This window comes from Dermochelys coriacea, chromosome 5 (genome assembly GCF_009764565.3).
Source record: "Dermochelys coriacea isolate rDerCor1 chromosome 5, rDerCor1.pri.v4, whole genome shotgun sequence".
In the NCBI taxonomy this organism is placed as follows: domain Eukaryota; kingdom Metazoa; phylum Chordata; order Testudines; family Dermochelyidae; genus Dermochelys; species Dermochelys coriacea.
Window position 1 is genome coordinate 35,752,110 of NC_050072.1, and position 24,183 is coordinate 35,776,292.

Genomic DNA, 24,183 nt, shown 5'->3' on the forward strand with positions numbered 1-24,183 from the left:
GCTTCTAAGTCACTTAGGCACTTCTGAAAATCCAACTTTTAGAATGTTCTAAAAATTAGGCTTCCGTTTCTATTGCGTGAACATATTTTAGGTGGAGGTACTGCTAGAAGGTATTTAAAATCACCACCTCCATTTAATACTAAAATCAACTTCATAATGCCCATTGATACCATTATGCCCAAATAATTAAACTGCTCAGCAAAGGGATTTAAACAAACATCACAAAATCTTTGTAATACTGACCTAAGCTGGGCTTTTTTTGTTTGGTTTTGTTTTAAATGCACTATACAATCATTTACCAATTATTAACAACCCATCTTAGGCCACAGTGCTTTTTTAAAAACTTAGGTAGAAGAAGAAATAGATTAGAGATGCAGACAGATGCTTTGCCATAGATTCCGGTCTCTTTCAGGAGTTTTTTGTTGAATGGCAACATTTAAATACTTCTTATGAGCCAAGTTACTAGAAGTTTCAGTCAAAAGATTACAGGCATTTTGCTAATTCTTGGGAAAACAGATACAGGTAAGAAGCCATATCTATGTCAGGGTCATCAATTTTTCTAAGGCCTACCCCAGCTCCCATCTTTCTTTATACACAACAGCAAAATCAGCTGTAGCATGTACCTGACCTCCCAGACAGTCTCCTTTTAAATGGGAGGTCTCTAGATTTAAAAAACTGGAGCTATGTTTGAAAGTATATACTCGAAGCAATCATTTGGTTTCCCCAAGAACTTCTACAGCAAGAAAACAAGGTGGTATGTTGACCTTTAAATATATTTTGTTAAGCTACTTCCCTTTTTCTGATAATGCACCCTCAATATGCTAGAAATAATTGCTTTAACTTGCTTATCATAACTTGTACAGAATCAAACCAATTTAAATAGGTTTTTTAATAATTGCAGAAAGAACCGTCTATACTCAAAGTGTTTAAAAACACCAATATTCTTCAGAAAGGTAAATCACACTGGGTGAAATTCTGGCCATATTGAAGTCAATGAGAGTTTTGCTATTGACTTCAATGGAGCCAGGATCTCACCTACTGGGTCAAATTCAGACCTGCCTACACCAACTCCAATACCATTAACACTGAAGTCTCCATATACCCCAGCTTTGAATATGGCTCACTAGCAACCTAAGCCTGAGTGGTAAAGAGCATCTGCAACTGCAATTAATTTTAGGCTCTCAGTACTTAGATGAAGGCATCTTCCCGCATCAGACTCTCTGTCCTTTTAGACGAGAAGTCCTCAAATACTTAGGCTAAGGCTACAGCACAGAGCTTACAGCGGTGCAGAATCATATAATATGAGGGTTTGAAGGGACCTCAGGAGATCATCTAATCCAACCCCCTGCTCAAAGCAGGACCAACACTAACTAAATCAGGGATCTCAAACACATGGCCTGCAGGATTATTTCCTGCAGCCCACCAAGCTCCCCATGTCCCCGCTCCTCTGCCTACCTCCAGGTGTTTCCCGCCACCAAACAGCTGTTTGGTGGCACTTAGCGCTTTCCAGGAGGAAGGGGGGACGAGCAGGGAATCCTGTGCTCAGGGGAGGAGATGGAGAAGAGGCGGGGCAGTGCAGGGATTTGGGGAAGGGGTTGGAATATGGGCAGAGAGGGGGCGGAGTTGGGGTAGAGACTTTGGGGAGGGGTGGGAAGAGGCAGGGGCGGGGCCTCATGGAAGGGGTGGAGTGGGGGCAGAGCCAGGGTAGCAGGGGCAGGGGGTGTCAGTGATGCAGCCCTCGGGCCAATGTACTAGTCCTCATGTGGCCCTCCTGGTGATTCAAGTTTGATATCCCTGAACTAAATCATCCCAGCCAAGGCTCTGTCAAGCCTGACCTTAAAAAGCTCTAAGAAAGGAGATTCCACCACCTCCGTAGGTAACCCGTTCCAGTGCTTCACCACCCTCCTAGTGAAAAAGTTTTTCCTCAAACTAAATCTCCCCCACTCCAACCTGAGACCATTACTTCTTGTTCTGTTATCTCCTACCACTAAGAACAGTCTAGATCCATTTTCTTTGAAACCCCCCTTCAGGTAGTTGAAAGCAGCTATCAAATCCCCCCTCATTCTTTTCTGAAGACTAAATAATCCTGGTTCCTTCAGCCTCTCCTCATAAATCATGTGCTCCAGTCTCCTAATCAGTTTTGTTGCCCTCCGCTGGACTCTTTCCAATTTTTCCACATCCTTCTTGCAGTGTGGGGCCCAAAACTGGACACAGTACTCCATCTGAGGCCTCACCAATGCCGAATAGAGGGGAATGATCACATCCCTCGATCTGCAGGCAGTGCTCCTACTTATACAGTCCAAAATGCCGTTAGCATCAAGGGCAAACTGTTGACTCATATCCAGCTTCTTGTCAAATGTAACCTCTAGGTCCTTTTCTGCAGAACTCCTGCCTAGCCACTCGGTCCCTAGTCTGTTGCAGTGCATGGGATTCTTCTGTCCTAAGTACAGGACTCTGCACGTGTCCTTGTTGAATCTCAGATTTCTTTTGGCCCAATCCTCTAATTTTTGTAGGTCCCTCGGTATCCTATCCCTACCCTCCAGCGTATCTACCTCTCCTCCCAGTTTAGTGTCATGCAAACTTGCTGCAATCCACGCCATCCTCCAGATCATTAACTGTAACGCTGCTAGTGCGGATGCTCTAAGCAGACGAGAGAGAGCTCTCCTGTTGACTTAATTACTCCAGCTCCTTGAGCAGCGGTAGCTGTATCAGTAGGAGAAGCTCTGCCACTGACACAGCGCTGTCGACATTGGCACTTAGGTTGACGTAACTTACATTGCTCAGGGGGATGGCTTATTCACACGTGAGCGATGTAAGTCATACAACAGTAAGTGGTAGTGTGTACAGAGTCTTAGATACAGCAAACAAACAAGCAGTTAAGGCTTTGCTACATTACAGCTGTGGAAGGGACTCCGTCTGTGGGAAAATAGTATGGATTTAGTTGGGAAGGAGAGAAACTGGTAAGTCAAAAAAGGAAAGAATAAAGAGGAGACTAGAAGAGGACCCAGGAAGGGCAGATTATGAAACACACTATTAAAATGATGAAAGAATAAAGCAGCCAGATTACATACGATGGCTACCAAAACACATGAAGATAAATACCAAAATAAGAAGGTTTTCCCAGTCTGTAACTTGGCAAGATTGGGCCCAATATTGCAGTAAACATGCAAACAATCCTGTAGTCAAACACCCTTGCTGACTGCATAAAATACTGCAGGATCAAGATCATTGTGAGGAAACAAGAAAAGGGTGGGTAAAATATGCTGCAGAGAACTAAGAAATACCAAAGACTGGAAGATAAGGGCACACAGGAGAATGACAAGCATGGGGCAAGCATTTCTCTCTGGCATAGGACATATGGTACATGTACACAGTAGTCCTGCTTGAAAGGCACAAAGAGTTGTGCAAGGTAAAAAGAAAAATAGTTGCTTTGAAGCAGTTCTTTCACTCCACAGTGACTACTCCTGACCTACTCTTTTTTATATTTCTTGCCTATTAAGCAATACTATTGAAGGCCTGGGCCCGCTACAGCTTGAGGACCTCTGGCCATGACATTAACAAGACCCTGATCACTTCTAAATATTTCAGGTTATTTATTAGAGAAATACAATAACATTATTCTAGACTATGCCTTCCATTCTACTTTCAGATAAAAACAACAAAAATTCTTACCCCCAATTAAATTCTCTTTTCCCAGTTCTCAGCTTCTCTCAATCCCCCACATCATTACTACTATTGGAACATTATTCAACTTTTCTCCCCTTAATTATTCTAGAATTCAGTTTCTCAGAAGACCATTCCACTCAATTTAAACCTGCCAATTTTTTATTACAGCCCCAAAATTTGGCTACTAGGTGCACATAGGCAGATGCCAGGAAAGCTCTGGGCAGAGAGTGAGCACAAGGAGGGAGCTTGCTGCTTCCCCCAAAACCTGAAGAAAACATTCCCCAGCCACCCTGCAACAGGAGTCACGACAAAGTGCTCTGGGTCAGATGTGTGCATATGTACAAGCCCATCTGACAAGAATCATCTGGGCAGAGAAATGTTGGGGATGGGGCATATTCTGCCCTCACAATAAGAGGGTACAATAATACTATTTTCACAGCATTGATTGTCTATCCATTATTGGGCTGGTTCCACAATGGCCCAAACCTCACCCACAGACTTTACAGTTTCCAAGTTCTCTTTCACCAACCCAGACTCCTATTTCCTCATCAATCTTTCACACTCTGATACGTCTAACCAAAAGCATCTCTAAATTCATTTTCCATTTTGGCAAGAGGCAATGAAATCTGACATTTGTTTAATTCCATCACGAGTCTGATGGAGCGCTATGATTGTCTGATATAGAAACATCACACCAACAATTCCCTCTTTGAATATGTGCATTCACATTTGTGTGTGCACACACCAGGTGTGAGATTGTGATTCCATTAGATGCTCTCTCAGAGAAGTTAATGTTCCATCACTCAGAAACCAGCATTACACCTGCATCGTGTGGTATTTAACAGGTGCTGGCTACGGAGCAACAGCTTTTCAGAGGGACTCTTCTCCCACCAAAACACGGATTATTCATCCAGAGCTTCCTCCCAATGAAGACAATAGGAGTTTTGCCACTGACTTCAATGGGAGCAGAAATGGACCCTTTGTGGACTTTATAACAATCTCAGTCTTTGTGGTTTATATCTGTGCATTTCCAATTATATGCATACTTTCATAAAGTCCTAAGGGCATCCCTACAAGGTAGTGCCTTGCTATTACCCACTGCACATTGCCAGACACAGATTTTCAGAGTTGCATATGTGAACTAGTCATCTAGCGGAGCATCTGCAGGCACAGTTGTGCATGGTGATTGCATATACAGATGATGCATTTGCAATTTTGCACTAGTGATTCTGAAACTGCATCATATTGCATAGAATATACAGCACGTGTATTCTGTACATTAGATTATAGTACATTTTAATACCGAATATTTGGCAGCTACATTGAAATAAGATTTTAAAATTCCCACACAATCTTAATTTGTTATTTTTGTCAGTTGTGTGCATTGTACATCTCTCTGGCTATACTATCATATAACCTGTTTAGAATGGATGTTTGAAAAGCACAGTTTTCCTACAGCAAGGAATTTGCACAGTCTGAAATCCTGCAGGGGCACAAGAACTACACTGGACATACAGGAATGCTCTGAACATTTGCGTCCAACGTATATATATGGAGTAAACCTGCTCACGAGAATACACAACACATACTATTCTAATGGTAACAGGTATAGGACTTGGAACGAGAAGAATCCTGGTCCTACTTCAAGTTGAACCATCAACTTACTCTGTAACTTTGGACACCCCTCATTACTCGACCTATTCTCAAAGGCCAGACAGTGTGCATGCAGCATTCTGGTTGCAGGTAGAAACGGTATTGATTTCTTACGTTGTTTCTGTACCTGAGGTTTCTTGCATATATATATTTTTTAAAAGGTTACACCAAGTTATATTAACAGTGTGCTGTCATCTGATTGGCTATAAATTAGCTTTACAAACACAACCCTTTTGTCAGTAACAGTCTCAAACAGCACAGGAAAATTAGTGCAACTGTCACTGTAGAATATTGCGAGGGTTTGTTTGCTAATAAGGGCAAGAACCATGATTTTGGAAGAAAAGAATTCTGTAGCGTAAAGCTGAAAAGTAACTATTTCTAAAAGGGAAGGGTGGCATGTTTTATCCATGTGGAAATATTTATCTCTACAAAATAAAAACATTTGGGCCAAAATCATCCCTGATGTACTGTCAATGAAGTCAGTGGAGTTGTGCCATTTACAAAATTTGGCCCGTTTTATCTATTGTAATGTAGTATTTCCAAAGTTGCGTTTCCCTACAAACCCCTGAAAACTGTTACTAAGACACAGTTGTCCTTTGCTTTCAAAGATGCAGATTTTCTCAGGAAGATATTGACAGACAGGAGGTTCTCAGCTTGTACGATAGAGCTGCTAAAGTCGGTTGTCAAACCTCAAAATACTACTTGTGAAAGCCAGCAGGAGCATTTTCACAGCAAGAACTGTGCGATCAAATTAGCCAGTCCTAGGATGAGTATAAAGATGTGAATGATGAGTGTTGACCACGTCAGCTGCCCTGACTGATGCAGGGAGATCATGTAGATGAGGGATGGATACACAAATACAAACGCCAGACCACATGTTGCTCCAGAATATCTGCAAAAAAATGAAAGTGCTTTGTGTTAACTCTTGTTCCTTGGGGTTTTTCCTAAAACAGTCTTACTGAATAATGATTATTTGCCAAAAAAACATTGTTTTCTGTTCCTCGTTATCTGCCTCCTCCTCCGATGGCATTTAATTACTTGATAAAGCATTTCTCCCCAGAGTAATCCTACTGTCAAATGAGACAGTTTGCTTCTGGAGACAGACTTCCTAACTTTGATCTTGATGTAATTTGCTTTCGTTTGAGGAATCTGTTTACATAGGTCAGAACAAGGCCAGATAATATCTTTTGTTACTGTTTAATGTAATTATCAAAGGATATGAACCTGGTAACATCCCAGGGGCTTAAACAAAATGTGTATGAGCTCCTAAAAAGCATTTCTCTGGGACTGCAAGAACATGAAGTGAGACCAGAACCAGCAAGGACCAACCCGTAGCTATTGAAACCCTTTCCAACTCCTTCTTCCAGTGATGACTCCAGCCTGACTCTCCTATCGAAGCCCTCTCGCTACCCTCTCCCAATGCCAGTCTGGCTTTTTGACAGCTATTAAACCCCTGGTGCAACCCAGCATTCATTATTCACAGGCATTTTTTTTCCTATTCAACAAGTTTCAGTTGTCCAATCAGGGAGCAGAAACAACAACATATTACTTAGGTGACCAATCGCATGCCTAAGAATAGCAAGTAGTTGAACTACACAGTTCATGAACCACCCACAGGATGAAAATTGTTTGTCCAAACTGTTTGGCAACTATCAGTAATGAACACATTAGCAAAAATCAGGATCAATTCGCAAACAGAAAAACATGCTGAACACACCATGTAATTTATGTTCAGTAACTAATCTATTTATCGGAGGATAGAAGTTTTCCCTAAAAATAAATTAAATAGAGATTATAAAAAATAAAAAAAAGACATAAGAAGTTAAAAAAATAAAATAAAAATAAAAAAATCTGAGTCCACCAGTTTCAGAAAATGAGTGAAGAGTGGCTACAATGACTAAACTGGCCCCAGTGCCAATTGCTGTGGTTTTATAATCACATATTCCTGTTTTTTGTTTTATTTTTTTAAATGCCTTCTTTTCCTGGTTGTTGTGTAAAAACCCAGACTAACAACAGGGGAAACTGACTATTCCCAAAGCATTTCCAAATGCAGAAAGTAAACCCTCTAGAAAACATTGACATATTTTCTCAATCTCTGTCAATTACAGAAATCATAGGAGTTAATTGCAACAATAGTAGGTTTAAAATAAAAATCAGTCAGAAGTGTGATTTTTATTTTGGCCTTCCTTCTGTCTCAGATTTTTTATTTATTCATTTTTGCTGTTTTTAATCAGTCTCTTTTAAATCAATTTTTAAATTGTCTTTAAAGATTTAAAAACAACCAAAAAAACTCCACAGAAACCACTTGTGGTAACATACAAATAGGGCCACACAGTAACTTAGTGACTTTATGCTGAAAAATCATGCATCTGATTCAGAATAAGCTGGTAAATTATGGAGACCCTGGATGAGATCTGAAGGAAACTTATTCCAAATTCACATCTGTCTGGCAATCACCTCAACCCTCTGAATGACCCTTTCCAAGAACAAGGATTAAACAAAGCTCCATATGTTAACATCTGATAACACTCTAATTTTTTGTATACTTACTATAAACAATAATAAAAATACAACAGATTGATCTCTGAGAATTTGTCTGGCACCAAAAAGTAAATTTCATTAATATTCAGGACTAGTTCAGAGTGCAGAGGGTACCTACCTTATGATACCTCCTATATTTGGATAGAACATGGCCATTGTCACTCCAAGTCCTACAATTGCTATGTTTAGAACCAACACATGGAAAATACTAGAGAGAACGGAGAAAAAACAGTTAATACCACTGTGTAATAAGAACATCTTTCACTTATTGTATTACAATTTAAATGTATATCCAGTAGGAGTGTTTCTACTAGTATGACTCATCCTATTAGAGCTAATTAATTTCACAATTAACCTGACATCTACAGAATACTGCAAGTGCCAGATTCTAAACAGAATTAAATGTTTAGACTCAAATAATTCTTCAGCAGAGATTATGTATAATTTGGCATTTCTTCTTAAAACATACTTAATACTCTAGCATATGAAAATCCATCTGAAACATCTGAAGACAAAGAAACAATACTGTATAACTGAATTCCCACATGAAAGAAGTGCTTGGATCAGAGAATGAACTGAGCTAGATTAGTGAACTAATGGATACTAGAGAAAGATGCATCACAGAATGGAAAGCATTATATAGAATTCATAAAAACAAATCTTAATACCCTGCTTGTCACATTTTGATTGATGAATAAGACAAATGTTTAGGTTTCTGAACTTCACTTAATGCATGACCTAAAATTTACATTAGACTGGTTTCTTTTGGATAAACAATGTATTTTCTACTCTTTTATATTTAGTGAGTAAACTTGAACAGGTTTTGCTTTCTGAATGAACCTTCTAATGCACAAAAAGCATTAATGTTGTTTAGATACTAGTGATAGGGCTGTGCATGAACTGTCAACTCAGAAAATACCCGAATGTAACCTGCCTTTAGGGTCTGTAAACATTTTTATATCTAAATATCAGGCAGGATCTGACTTAGCCACACAGATGTTCATCTGGGAATGAAAAATACCAAACACAGTCAAGACACAAATACTTATGGCTTTTGTTTACCTACTCTTCTGTTGTGTTCATTTAATTTTGACTGAAGTCACCATTTTTTTCTTACCCAACAACGGTATTTTTCTGATGGAAAAGGTCAGTCTTTAAATAGATGAACTAACTATGTCACACTTGAACTGGCATGAGTGAACAATTTAAGGGCTGAAATGTGAAGTGCTAATTTACAAGGTAGGCAGTGAAATTAATAAAATGTATGGAATAAAGGGATCTTATAAAAGTTTAGGGGAAGAATGGATATTTTAACCATAAAAGAATAAACTAAGATAGACAGCACTAACAACTGTTCTTAAAGGGACATTTCAGAAGGAGAGTAAAATGAATACCCTTAATTACACAACTAGCATTTTAATAGCAAAACAAGAAAGGGTGGGCATTAGATTTAAGTTGTCCATTGGAGAAACACCAGATGGGGCTTTAAGAAAAACACTGACTATCTGATATATAAAGGCAAAGTTACATGAACATACTACATCATCTATGACTTATTCATTATCTAGTTAGTATTCAGAGAACCTGGTTAAAGATACCACCTTGCTGGCTGGGAAGCGCGCCTTCTCGGAATACACTAGGAAGGGTGACCAAATTTCTACCCCCCCCCTTTTTTTTTCCAGCACTTCTCTTGTGTACATACTTGGTGTGAAAGCTTTTCCATTACAAGGACAGTCCATATTTTACTACCACAATTCCACAGGAGGAGGGGGTCACGTATTTCCAATAATGTGCAATATATAGAGTCTTATTGCAAACAATTTGTCATTGTTATTTGTCATTCTACTTAAATGGAGATCCTTTACTGGAGCATTAAGCAAGCAAGTCAGGGGATCTCTCGGAAGCCAGCATTTTGTCATAAGATGAATCTTTTAAATAATTTCCTCCCCAAATCATCTAATTCTTGAACACAACCCAACACGTGTACAAGTACGTTGCCTTCTCCTGCAGCCTCTCCAACAGAGCACCTCCCTAATAGCAAAAATATGGAGGATATTAATTAGAGTCAAATGCTATCTATGCAGTAATTTATAAAAATGTTCTTTATGAGCTGCACAAATTGAAGATATATATCTCTTTTGCCATAAAGAGATGCACTTATCCAGATCAATTTCTTTGTCCAAATCCCCCTCCCATTCTTTTCATCTGGGTTGTTTTCTTAAAATCTTTTTCATTCTAAATTTTATGGATCTTAGAAATTAAACCTTTTGTTCCAGCTTGCTTCTGGGTTAACTCCTGAAATGTTGTTAAAGGTCCAGTTAGAGACACCTCAGATCCAGATTTCACAATACAGTGTTTGATTGTAAATATTGAAAATATGGGACCTTTACATTATCACATACCTATTGATATGATTTCAGATCAGAACCCAGGAACAGCTGTCCCAATTCACTAATCTCCGCTCTAATGCACAAGAAATAATCACATACTTCCTAAGGATAAATTCCTGATCTTTAATGAAACTAGCTAAGGGAAAGGGCCTCGGTGACAGGAATTTTAAAAATTGGTCCAAAGCTACTAAGGTGGTCTGGATGAATGGGCGATTTTTTATTTTTGGTGATCTAAATTTCTTTTTAATCTAACAATTACTATGAATAGCTATATCTGGGCTCTAGTCTTGTTCAAGTTTTATCTAGTGTTTGGATGGTCTATGGTTAACTCAATTGAGTTGACGTTTTAATTGTGATACTTAATAATAATAAACTAAATTAGGGAAAGCTAGTCCACCTTACTTTGTAGCCTTAGACAGAACTTAGAACTCACCCTTTGTCTTTTATGTTTACATATGGTTTTAATATTGTATCCTGCCATGTTTTTAATGTCAGGGATAAAACAGGGATGCAGTGAAAGAAAGAAACAAACAAAAATACAGTGGATGCCCGTTAACAGCGCTCCCAATATTAATAACTTTTGGTTAATAGCAACACTGAATTCATTGTTAATGGGATTTGGATAGTGGCAATATGCATACCACTTATTAACAAAAGGAGTACTTGTGGCACCTTAGAGACTAACAAATTTATTAGAGGATAAGCTTTTGTGAGCTACAGCTCACTTCAAGTGAGCTGTAGCTCACGAAAGCTTATCCTCTAATAAATGTTAATTTCTAAGGTGCCACAAGTACTCCTTTTCTTTTTACAGATACAGACTAACACGGCTGCTACTCTGAAACTTATTAACAACTGTCTTGGGAAGAAAGGCCCCCACCACAAGCAGGTTTGTGGGGGTGCAGCCAGGGAAGGAAGCACATGGGGCTTCCGGTACCTCTCCCTGTGTTCTTGGGCTGTGTCCTCCCCTGGCACCAGGGGTCTGGGCTCAGCACATCCTAGCACTTCCTTTCCTGGTTGCAACCTTGCAAAGCTGCCTGCAGCTGGAGACCCACTGCCACACAGGAGGTAAAGGACCTGCAATCCTGCCCAGCAGCAGAGCCACGGCTGGAGTCCCAGTGCTGTGGGCTGGACAGGGGAGTGTGGGCAAGGCAGCAAAAAGGAGGGAGGCTGCAACCTGGATGCCAGGGCTCTTCAGGGAGAGTGGGGATGTGGTGGGACTGCATGGTACCTCTCCCTGCATTCTCCAGGCTGTGCCCTGCTCTAGCACCAGAGCCTGGGCTCCATGTGTCCCAGCATTTACTTCCCTGGCTGCTGCCCTGCAAGCCCGCCTTTTGTTTATTGGCAACTCTCCGTTATTAGTAACTTTTTGCTGGGAACCAAGCGGTTGCTAATAAGCGGCAACTACGCTAATAACTTTGTGAGGACATTCATCTTTACCGAGGCTAACCTACCTAGCCAAGACATTTTCTATTTGTTTTGTTATTTTATTCCACATTGGAGGGTAATTTCCTTTAAAAAGATTTTTATGTTTCTCCACAATATTTATTTCTAAAATATTTTCAAGATTCCCTTACCCATTTAAATTTATGTAGCTGGCAGCAATTGGTTTTGATCCTTTCAGGAATATTAATTCCCAGAATTTCAGATTTATCGTAGTTTATTTTGAAGCTCGATACCTGCCTGAATTCTAAAGTCAATTGTTCTATCATTTTTAACGAGGCTTCTAGATCCTGCAAATATAACAGGACATTGTAAGCATACAAAGCTATTTTGTGTTCTAAATGAGATGCTTATCAAGGGGCTATTTCTCACATTGATGGCAAATGGCTCCATAGCCAAAGCAAACAAACTGGCAACCCTGCACTTCTACTCCTGGACAAAGTAAAAGGAGAGGATTGATGAACATTAACCAAAGAAGATGCTTGAGGATGAATACATAGGTCTGATATGCCCCTATAAAACGGATTTTCAAAACCAAACCTTACTAAAAATCTGGCTGAGGTACTCCCAATTCAAGCCTGTCAAAGTCACTCTCAGTGTTGAGTGAAGGCAGCATACAGGAAGAATTATAAGAATTAACATTATGGATCAAATTCAGATAGGTAATTCTGATATATCAGATAGGTGCCTGCCAGCAATAAATCCAGATTGGTCTAGGTGAATACATTTGGGCAAAATGGACACAATTGTTTGCTAGCACCTTGACATAAATGTTAGCATCCACATTAATTAAAGAAATAGGTCTGTATGAGGCACAATTGGAAAGATCTTTTCCTTTTTTAGGAATGATCACAATTTCTGCTTCTTTCCATGAATCTGGAATCTCATTCCCCTGCAATATACCATTAAATAATCCAGTCAAAATAGGGCCAACACTTGCTTTAGAGCTCTGTAATGCTTCCCAGAAAACCCCTTGGGACTTGGAGCTTTATTGGATTTTAAGTTCTTAACTACATCTTCAACTTCCTGTGCAGCGATTTGCCTATCAAGAGCTGCCACATTATCCTCAGAGCTGAGGTAGTTTCACATTTCTCAAATATTTATGAGTTCAGAATTTGGCTGTTCTGAAGTGTATAAAGTATGGAAAAAGTTAGCAAACATTTCAGAGATCTGTGCGATGCCAGTTACTAAATCTCCCGTTTTATTTCTAATCAGAGGGATATCTGATTTATCCTGTTTCTTTTTAAACTTTCTGGCTAAAAGCCTATCAGTTTTATTGCCTGTTTCATAATATTTCTATTTAATACATCTAACGGTTTGCTTAGCCTTACCTGTTTGTAACAGGTTAATTTTTCCTCATCTCAATTATTTTCTTATATACTCTTTTAGATCCTGTAGATTTATGTCTACCTTCAAAATCAGAAAGTTCTTTTAATTGAACTCTTCTACCAGACTCTCATATTTTTGAGGTATGAGGCTTTAATTATGAGAGTTCCCCTAATTACGGTCTTTCTAGCATCCCAACGAGCACTTACTGAGTGCATCCTTATCGTTTTCTTCTATATCTTTTGAGACATTTTCTTCCAGGTCTTCAATTCTAAGGGGGTCATATAACAAAGCTCTATTCAGCCACCAGGCCCTTTGTTTTTCCACTGAGTCCCAGTCTTTTAATCTAATATATGCAGGGGAATGATCAGACCAAGTTACATCTCCCAGACTATCCTTTTAACCAAAATTAGCCAAGAAACAGGAATCAGATCAATCCTGGTGTAAGACCCATGATTAGCGGAACAATATGAATCTGGATGTCAGAGACTATGCATCTCCCACTAGACATCCACCAGATCCTCATTTTCTAATTTGGGCAAATAGTATATAGGCTAAGACATTACACTAAATGATGGATATTACATCCATGTGGTTATAATGATAAAAAGATAGATTTAAATGAAAACCGGGCTGTACAGAACCCAGGATATTTTAGGGCATGTCTACACTGCCCTGTAGTTTGGGCTACGGGGACGTGAATAGCTGTGTGTACCAAAGTGCTGCATTGTAAATCCCTTCTGGGGATACTGCAGGCACGAACTTAAAATCCATAGTTCACACTAATGTAGTCCTGTTTGAAGAAGTCTACATCAGTGTGAACTGGGGACCTTTAAGTGTGTGCCTGCAGTGTTAACGGGGGAGTTTCAGTTCAGCACCTTGGTGCATGCTGCTACTCACACCCCATAGTCTGGACTACACAGCAGCGTAGACATGTCCTAAAATACCTGGGTTCTACACAGCCCAGTTTTCATTTAACTATATCCCAACACCATTAAAACCATATGAATGTAATATCCATTATTTGCCGTGATATCTTACCCCATACAATAATCTTGTTCTTCTAGATTTGGACTGTTTCTTCTGCTGTTGTGTCTTTCCTTTCATCTTGGTGACATATCTTTTTGAGCTGTTCTGGCTCTCTTTGACCTCATTGATTCCCAGATTTCAGAGTAGCAGCTGTGTTAGTCTGTATTCGCAAAAAGAAAAGGAGTACTTGTGGCACCTTAGAGACTAACAAATTTATTAGAACATAAGTTTCCGTGAGCTACAGCTCACTTCATCGGATGCATTTGGTGGAAAATACAGTGGGGAGATTTATATACACACACAGAGAACATGAAACAATGGGTTTTATCATACACACTGTAAGAAGAGTGATCACTTAAGATGAGCCATCACCAGCAGCGGGAGGGGGAAAGGAAGAAAACCTTTCATGGTGACAAGCAAGGTAGGCTATTTCCAGCAGTTAACAAGAACATCTGAGGAACAGTGGGGGGTGGGGTGGGAGGTGGGGGGGAAATAGTTTTACTTTGTTTAATGACTCATCCATTCCTAGTCTCTAATTTGCAAACTGGATACAATTAATTTAGGCTTGAATAATTCCAATTCAGCAGTCTCTCGTTGGAGTCTGTTTTTGAAGTTTTTTTGTTGAAGGATAGCCACCCTCAGGTCTATAAATCGAGTGACCGGAGAGACTGAATTGTTCTCCGACTGGTTTTTGAATGTTATAATTCTTGACGTCTGATTTGTGTCCATTTATTCTTTTATGTAGAGACTGTCCAGTTTGACCAATATACATGGCATATATCACATTGGTAGATGCGCAGGTGAACGAGCCTCTGATAGTGTGGCTGATGTGATTAGGCCCTATGATGGTGTCCCCTGAATAGATATGTGGACAGAGTTGGCAACGGGCTTTGTTGCAAGGATAGGTTCCTGGGTTAATGGTTCTGTTGTATGGTGTGTGGTTGCTAGTGAGTATTTGCTTCAGGTTGGGGGGCTGTCTGTAAGCAAGGACTGGCCTGTCTCCCAAGATCTGTGAGAGTGATGGGTCATCCTTCAGGATAGGTTATAGATCCTTGATGATGCGTTGGAGAGGTTTTAGTTGGGGGCTGAAGGTGATGGCTAGTGGCGTTCTGTTATTTTCTTTGTTGGGCCTGTCCTGTAGTAGGTGACTTCTGGGTACTCTTCTGGCTCTCTCAATCTGTTTCTTCACTTCAGCAGGTGGGTATTGTAGTTGTAAGAATGCATAATAGAGATCTTGTAGGTGTTTGTCTCTGTCTGAGGGGTTGGAGCAAATGCGGTTATATCGTAGAGCTTGGTTGTAGACAATGGATCGTGTGGTGTGATCTGGATGAAAGCTAGAGGCATGTAGGTAGGAATAGCGGTCAGTAGGTTTCCGATATAGGGTGGTGTTTATGAGACCATCGCGTATTAGCACCGTAGTGTCCAGGAAGTGGATCTCTTATGTGGACTGGTCCAGGCTGAGGTTGATGGTGGGATGGAAATTGTTGAAATCATGGTGGAATTCCTCAAGGGCTTCTTTTCCATGGGTCCAGATGATGAAGATGTCATCAATGTAGCGCAAGTAGAGTAGGGGCATTAGGGGACGAGAGCTGAGGAAGCGTTGTTCTAAGTCAGCCATAAAAATGTTGGCATACTGTGGGGCCATGCGGGTACCCATCGCAGTGCCATTGATTTGAAGGTATACATTGTTACCAAATGTGAAATAGTTATGGGTGAGGACAAAGTCACAAAGTTCAGCCACCAGGTTAGCCGTGACATTATCGGGGATACTGTTCCTGATGGCTTGTAGTCCATCTTTGTGTGGAATGTTGGTGTAGAGGGCTTCTACATCCATAGTGGCTAGGATGGTGTTTTTAGGAAGATCACCAATGGATTGTAGTTTCCTCAGGAAGTCAGTGGTGTCTCGAAGATAGCTGGGAGTGCTGGTAATGTAGGGCCTGAGGAGGGAGTCTACATAGCCAGACAATCCTGCCGTCAGGGTGCCAATGCCTGAGATGATGGGGCATCCAGGATTTCCAGGTTTATGGATCTTGGGTAGCAGATAGAATACCCCAGGTCGGGGTTCTAGGGGTGTGTCTGTGCGGATTTGTTCTTGTGCTTTTTCAGGGAGTTTCTTGAGCAAATGCTGTAGTTTCTTTTGGTAACTCTCAGTGGGATCAGAGGGTAATGGCTTGTAGAAAGTGGTGTTGGAGAGCTGCCTAGTAGCCTCTTGTTCATATTCCGACCTATTCATGATGACGACTGCACCTCCTTTGTCAGCCTTTTTGATTATGATGTCAGAGTTGTTTCTAAAGCTGTGGATGGCATTGTGTTCTGCATGGCTGAGGTTATGGGGCAAGTGATGCTGCTTTTCCACAATTCCTTTCTTGGTGATGTGCAGGACCAGAGAAAAATCACCAGATATTGCGAGACTTGAGATAAAAATCGCAAGAGCTGGCAACGCTGGTGATGGCATTCAGAAGGTAAATTGCACACTGTTGTTTACCTTTTCCTAATACAAGAACAAGGGAACCTTCAATTCATATAGAAAGGCAGCAAATTTAAAGCTAATAAAAGGAAACACTATTAGCCTGTGAAACTCACTGCCAGAAGATATCACTGAAGTCAAGAGCTGAGCAGTCATATTTGTTAGGATTAAACAACAACTACAATGAAAGATATAAACCCTCCTGCTTCAGGGCAAGAAACTTTCCCTACAGGCAGATTCTCTCTTATATCCCCACTTGCCCCTTCCTCTGAGATATCGGTTATTGGCTAGGGTTACTGAACCAGATGGACTACTTGTCTGATCTGATATGGCAATTGCTATGTTTCTAACTCGCAAGTCCCTTCTTCTGTTTAAGTAAAATTCATAGCCCATCTGACCTTCAGGCTATAGAGATACCTCATCCTCACTCTAAGGAGAAGGGCACAAGGAAGGACAACAATTTCCCTAGTTATTATGTAATTCAGGAGGACACGTGCGAACAAATGAAAACAAAATCCCTATAACAAAGTTAGCTATTTGTAAGGATAAGAAAGGACATCTGTAAGGCAGGGCTGTTACCTCAAGCAAACCAGAGTCAGACACAACAGCTGCTAGAAACAGGCCCTCAAATGTTATGAATTTTTCTTGGGGGTGGGGGCAGGAGACATCTTACAAGAGGATGGTTATTACACAGAACCTTCAACATTATGGTAGGTACAATTTGTCCAGGTATAATCTGACTAGAGGGGGTGCTGTCATATGGTGAACCCCTGAATGATCACCATTAGAGTTGCCAACTTTTTGATTGCAGAAAACCGAACACCCTTGCCCTGCCCCTTCCCCAAGGTCCCATCCCCTGCTCACTCCGTCCCCCATCCCTACATCGCTCGCTCTCCCCCACCCTTGTTCATTTTCTCCAGGCTGGGGCAGGGGTGCAGGAAGGGATCAGAGCTCTGACAGGGGGTGTGGCTCTGCGGTGGGGCAAGGGATAAGGAGTTTGGAGTGCAAGAGGGGCTCCAGGCTGGGGCCGAGGGGTTTGTAATGTGGGCTCTGGGAGGGAGTTTGGGTGTGGGATGGGGCTCAGGGATGGGGTACAGGAGGGAGTTCGGGGTGCGGGCTCTGGGTGGCCGCTTACCTCAGGCGGCTCCTGGAAGCAGTTGGCATGTCCCTCTGGCTCCTAGGCTCAGGGATAGCCAGTGGACTGTGCGTGCTGCCCCTGCCCACAGGCTCCATCCCCGTTTCCAGCCAATGGGAGCTGAGGAGCCGGCGCTCGGGGGGCAGGGGCAGAGGCAGCGTGTGGAGCCCCCTGGCCACCCCTGCACCTAGGAGCCAGAAGCAGCAGCCAGCCGCTTCCAGGAGCCGTGTGGAGCTGGCCGCTGTGGCCAACAAGACTTTTAGTGGCTTAATCAGCTGTGGTGACCAGAGCCACCAGGGTCCTTTTCCAATCAGGCATTTTGGTCGAAAACCGGACACCTGACAACCATAATCACTGCAAAAGCAGAGTCTTGATGGTGCTACCCTCTCTGGAAAAGTCTAGAATTTTACTTTACTGAGAATATATTTACAAGATTTCAGAAACCTTAAATCTGATTCTGTATCAGCCTCTTTACCCCTAGCCAGCCTACTGGGGAATTCCCCTGGTGGGACATAGCTGACTCAGTGGTTGTACCACTCACCCTCACAGCCCCCACCATAGAGAAAGTAGTGCAGGTAGCCTGTAGGATTAGATGGGTGCATGGCCCACTAGCTATATTCAGTTTCCAGAACAGCCTCTTAGAGCTGCTGCAGCGAAGCATAAGTTGGAGTAGCTTCAGGAGAGTTCTAATTTACACTGGAGGCCAGTCAGGCTCCCAGATGGTCCCACAATTTGGATGCAGCAAAGATAGCTGAAAGCCATCTATGTTTGACCCCCAACTCCATCCTTGCATTGAGTGGAACTTATACAGAACAGCAATTCTAGCCCCTTTATTCTAACAGCAACAGGAAACAGGAGGGTTGGGATCTTAATAAAGTCTCAATGATGTTTCATATTGGAGGATTAATCTCAAAGAACATTGGAATGGCCATATTGGGTCAAACCAATGATCCATCTACCCTGCCTTCCGACAGCAGCCAATGCCAGATGCTTCAGAGAGAACAAACAGAACATGGCAATTTGTTAGTGATCCATCCCCTGTCATCCTGTCCCAGCTTCTCACAATCAGAGGCTTAGGGACACCCAGAGCATGGAGTTGCATCCCTGACCATCTTAGCTAATAGCCATTGATAGACCTATCCTCCATGAACTTCTCCAATTCTTTTTTAACCTATTTATACTTTTGGCCTTCACAACAACCCCAGGCAACAAGTTCCACAGGTTGACTGTATTGTGTGAAAAAGTACTTCCTTTTGTTTGTTTTAAACCTGTTACCTATTAATTTCTTTAGGTGACCCTGGTTCTTGTGTTACGTGAAGGGGTAATAACACTTCCCTATTCACTTTCTCCACACCATTCGTGATTTTATAGATCTCTATCACATCCTCCCCCAGTCATCTCTTTTCTAATCTGAACAGCCCCAGTCGTTTTAAATCTCTCCTCATATGGAAGCTGTTCCAAACCCCTAATCATTTTTGTTGCATTCTCTGTACCTTTTCCAATTCTAATATATCTTTTTTGAGATGGGGCGATCAGAACTGCATGCAGTATTCAAGGTGGAGGTGTACCATGAATCTATATAGTGGCGTAATAGAGAACAAGACAGAAAATATCATCCATTCTTAATGGTTCCTAACATTGTTAGCTTTTTTGACTGCTGTTGCACATTAAGTGGATGTTTCAGAGAATTATTCATGATGACTCTAAGATCGCTTTCTTGAGTGGTAACAGCTAATTTAGATCCTATCGATTTGTATGTATAGTTGGGATTAGGTTTTCCAATGTGCATTATTTTGCACTTACCAACATTGAATTTCATCTGCCATTTTGTTGCTCAGGCTGCCAGGATCGGGGGGGAAGGTCCGACTCTCTGAAAGAAGGTTGGGGAACCTGAGCTAGAAAGAACCTGCTTTTTATCGAAGCAGTAACTACAGTTGAGCAACTAAGCAATAGTGACTACAATATAATGAAATTCAGTATCCTTAGAAGAGGAATCATGCCAAAAACTTTTTTTTTTTAATTTAAAAAGTGAAGAAAATGATTAAACAGCCTGAAAAGAAAGGAAATTAAAAACATTACACTCAGCATGGTGGCTACTTAAGCCCACTGTGCTTGAGTCACAAGGAGGCACACAGATCACTAAACAAAAAGTAGGAAAGCAAGGGGGAAAAAAAAAACAAACAAACAAATAAACAAACCAACAAAAACAAACCAGTATCATTAAATGGCAAAATTCAAGAGGTCATTGAAGGCAAAGATAGATATTCTTCCAAATTGGAAATCCAGCCTCAGTGACGCCAGTTGAAAGGAGCATAAAACATGGCAGGTAAAATGTATGATGGATATTAAGACAGCTAAAATGGAATTTGAAGAGCAAATAATCAATTCAAATACAAACAACAAGCGTTAACTGTAGAGGACTATAGAGAGCTATAATATAGTTAACTATTGAGCGCTAAGAGTTTAACTATAGCAGAAGCAGCAAGCCTGTGAGAGAATGGATGGGTCGGCTGGGTTACCAGGCAGAAAATGGAGCAATTAAGGAGGAAAGATATTGCAGAGATGCTCAGTGATTTCTTTGCATCAACCTATTTATCCTCTCAATACAAGAGGCAATGAATTTAAAAAACTCACAGAATGAAACACATAATTAACCAGGGGAACTCACTGCCACAAAATATCATGAGAGCCAAGAGCTTAGCAAGATGCAAAAAGGATTAGCCATTTATCTAGGCAAAGAGAACATGCATAATTACAGTAGATAGGACATAAAACACTCATGCCCCAGAGCATAAACCAACCATTAAATACTGGTGATTAAGAAGATGCTTCCTTCCAATGGTCCAATTTTTCCATAGTTCCACTACAAGATTTTTTGATCTTCTAAAGCATCTGGTACTGGCCACTGTTGCAGACAGGATACTGGACTAGATGGACTTTGGATCTGACCCAGTGTGGCAATGCCTATGCTAGTGATTTACAAACTCAGGACACATCTTGGCCATGAGAAGACCACGAGAAAATTATCTGCCCTTTTGACTTAATTCCTTCAACTACCTGTGAAGAAAAACAGTGGGGCAAATATGTGCAAAAAGATGTTAGCACAATGAATTGTGCCCCTGCCAGAGGACTAATGTATTTGGAATAAAGTTCTGGAGATGGACACTCCCCACATCACCAGGTATAGGTCTGCTAGAGATCCTTTATTTATTTGCCAGGAACTGGAACATGGCAGGGAGGAGAACCTTTTCTTCAAAAGATCAAGTTTTTCCTTGGAGCATCTGAGAGATAGATCTTAGAGCAATGAGGCATTCCCTTCCTTCCGCCATGAAGAATTAGCAGACTTGCCTATGTAGAACTCCTGGAGCTCTTTGTTTCCTTATTGGGTCAAGTAAGCTATAACTGTTTAATTGTCTAGCATTGGTTTGCCTAAGTGAATCTGCTGGAATGTAAACTGGCAAAAAGTTCCCCTTCAACCAATTTGAGTTGTGGAGTCAACACATGAGAGAACATTCTGCCCAGAGAGGGATGCTTATCCTTTGTCTAAACTCAGTTCCTGATTGCAAATGGGAAGAAATAGTTATATCGTGTCAGGGACCAAACCAGCTAAGAACAGCTGCTGGTCTGCTCCCTGACTAACTGTGCTGCTAATAGGGTTGCCAAGCCTCAAGGATTGGCCTGGAGTCTCCAAGAATTAAAGATTATTTTTTAATTAAAGATTACACCATGTGATTAAATCTCCAGGAATACGTCCAACCAATACTGGCAACCCTAGCTACTAGGCAACTAATAAACCCAGCTGCACTGCCTTATCACTGTCAGAGTGGCCACAGCCCAGTGGGCTGCTAGTTTAGGATTCCTGCTCATAAGCCTGGCCCCCACTGCAGTTTAGTGGATGTTCAGTGCATACCATGCCTGCAGCTGTGCTTGCCCTTGCTCCTATCTCTGCTCCCCCCTGGCTTCAGACTTCTGGCTTTGACTGTTTATCCACAGAACAGGCACCTATGGAGTTCCAGGGAGAGGTGGGGCAGTGTGCAAACCTGCCCACATCTAAAGGCTCTTCCCCTAGCCTAAAGGGAGGAACTACTGAACCCAGGGCTCAAGCAAATACAGGGGACAACAAATGAGAACACAGGGATGGGAAGGAGGGTCAGAGGGTCAAAATCAGAGGGTGACACCAAACAGAGAACCCCAGATAGTATCCACTCAGTTGGAGAGGCACCTATTGAGTTCCTGGGGTGGGGTGGGCACAATCCCAGTTAATCTAAAGTCCACTCCCCCAGCCTAAGGGGTCCATAGAACAGGCAGCTGAAATGCAAGATTTCTCATCCTGCCCCAACAAATGTGTCACTGCCCTGACTTGCAGAGCCCACTTCTGAAGGCAAGAGCATAGCTTATTTTTCCATGCTCATCCAATCTTTAGCCTTCACAAACTTGGCCATCAAATATGTCACTACAAAACTGCAGGGGTAGTTTTTGAAACACATACGTTTCCCCCACTGCAAAACTCCACAACCTTAGTGGAATATCTGGCACAATAGGAAACCAGTGAAGCATTGTATGTCAACCCCTTGACACAGGGTAGAGTCCTTACCTCGGGTAAACGTTGCCAAAGACGTGTCCTAATAGCTGAACTCGTGCCAAATAGCCAAGCAGCGGGTACACAGTTATCATCTGGAATAGCAGGAACAATCTTGCAACAAATGACATGATGTCATTGCTGGGAAAATTGTCTAAAAAATTCTAAGATAAGAAAGGCTAATTAGGCAGGATTGACAACAGTTGTATTAGATTCCTAACAAGTGTTTTGAGTGGAAAAAATGAAGCCTGAATAGTGCTTCTCAAATCAAAGACATAAAATTGAACTCTCTCTTGTGCAACTAAATATAACTTAAGGTTTGTAATATGAAAGGCCAGTGATTTAAGAACAGACAGTCCCTGCCCCAAAGAGCTACCAGTCACACGGATAGAGACAGACAGAACGAGTGGATGAGGAACAAGTATGGATTTTTACACACAGTAATTAGAAGAGATGGAAACAGTGCAGTAAAGTGTCTTTCCCTACCTGTTCAATGCACTCTTTGGACAACGGCGGAGAGGGAAATGCAGCAAAAATTAACAGTCCAACATAGAGATATGTTAATCCCACCAGAAAATAAGCAATGGAAAGATCTCTCACCTGCAAAAATAAAATTCTCTTTTTATTCTGGCATTAACATACACAGCAAAAAACAAATTTGATGAACTTACTGGTTAACAATATACTAGATATACCATACTAAGTTAGTTTCTTTGTAAAGCAAGTTATTTGATAAAATGTGGACCATTAATGCAACTACATGAAAATAATGCATTGCAAGATTCTGAACAAGACAGCAATAAAGAGAGACAGACAATCTTATCTTAGACAATGACAAAAGTTAGCTTTGGAGTCTGATCCAATTGAAGTCAAAGGAAAAAGAGTCCCATTGACATCATTGGGATTTGGACTCCATGCACAGATTTTTGAAGTATGCTCCCCTCTTGTGCAAAAATATGAAGTCTAGTACCTTCAATGTGAGCCAAATCTTGCAGTCCTTACGCTCTTAAATTTTTATGGGGTTAAATGGGCGATCTGCCTGAGTGAAGGCAAATTTGTCCCTTTAAGCAGGAAGAAGGTACACAAAAGCAGTCACCAGGCAGGTATTATAGATATATTAAATCCGACATCAACAAATGGATCGCAGGAACAGCTTCCTCGACAGATGTAGGGTGTTACTGCTAAACGCCACAATCACGCAAAGAATACAAAGGCTAAATAGAGCCTCTTCAGCCTTCTCATATACACCCACTCACTAACAAGTCTCAGGACACATTCAGCACAACTAGCAGGGATAGCCAAAAAGAGTCCATTGATACCATATGTCAAGTCTGTTGTCAGGACTAAAAACTGGCAGCTAACACACATCAGCAGGCCAGATTCAAGCTATAATGAAAATGATCTTTTTTTAACAAAGTGCTTTGAAACCCAAGAATATGGTCTACAGAGAAATTTTCAGAATGCACACATTTATCATGTTAGTTCCTATGGATGTAACTAAAGAGCATAATCTAACATCTTATAATGTAATATGAAAAAAACCCACACGCTGAAAGAACACAACATGGTGTAAGTGGGGGAATAGTTCCGCTATTGTGGGGAACTTTCCTGGCTTCTGCACTACCTCGGTGAAGTGGGCTAAGAATCATAGAATATCAGGGTTAGAAGGGACCTCAGGAGATCATCTAGTCTAACCCCCTGCTCAAAGCAGGACCAATCCCCAATTAAACATCCATATCCCTAAATGGCGCCCTCAGGGATTGAACTCACAACCCTGGGTTTAGCAGGCCAGTACTCAAACCACTGAGTTATAGGGTTCACCCCAGGAAACGATCCGAGTCCTCGCTCCCACTTTCTTTACCCAGTGGCCTCCCTGCCCTTGAGGGCTCCCCTTCCACTCTCCTGTCTGGCAGAGTCCTCGTAACCCCAACAAGGCTGGGCCCAGGATTCCTGGGGG

At 41.4% G+C, this 24,183-nt stretch overlaps 1 protein-coding gene across 6 annotated transcripts in view; it reads right to left on the reverse strand.

The window, feature by feature from the left end:
* Positions 1-3,576: 3,576 nt before the first annotated feature.
* SLC38A9 (solute carrier family 38 member 9) overlaps positions 3,577-24,183 on the reverse strand; it is a 78,971-nt gene continuing 58,364 nt past the window's right edge. For 4 of the 6 annotated variants that reach the window (XM_043514773.1, XM_038402781.2, XM_038402784.2 and 1 more), the window contains 4 exons: positions 22,713-22,826; positions 22,242-22,390; positions 7,979-8,068; positions 3,577-6,211 (listed from right to left, as the gene is read on the reverse strand). In XM_043514773.1, the coding sequence (XP_043370708.1) occupies positions 6,046-6,211; positions 7,979-8,068; positions 22,242-22,390; positions 22,713-22,826 (519 nt within the window). In that variant the 3' untranslated portion in view covers positions 3,577-6,045. Of the gene's footprint in view, positions 6,212-7,036; positions 7,090-7,978; positions 8,069-19,450; positions 19,518-22,241; positions 22,391-22,712; positions 22,827-24,183 lie in introns of those variants that run through there. The other 2 variants (XM_043514772.1, XM_043514774.1) reach the window with 2 other exon arrangements.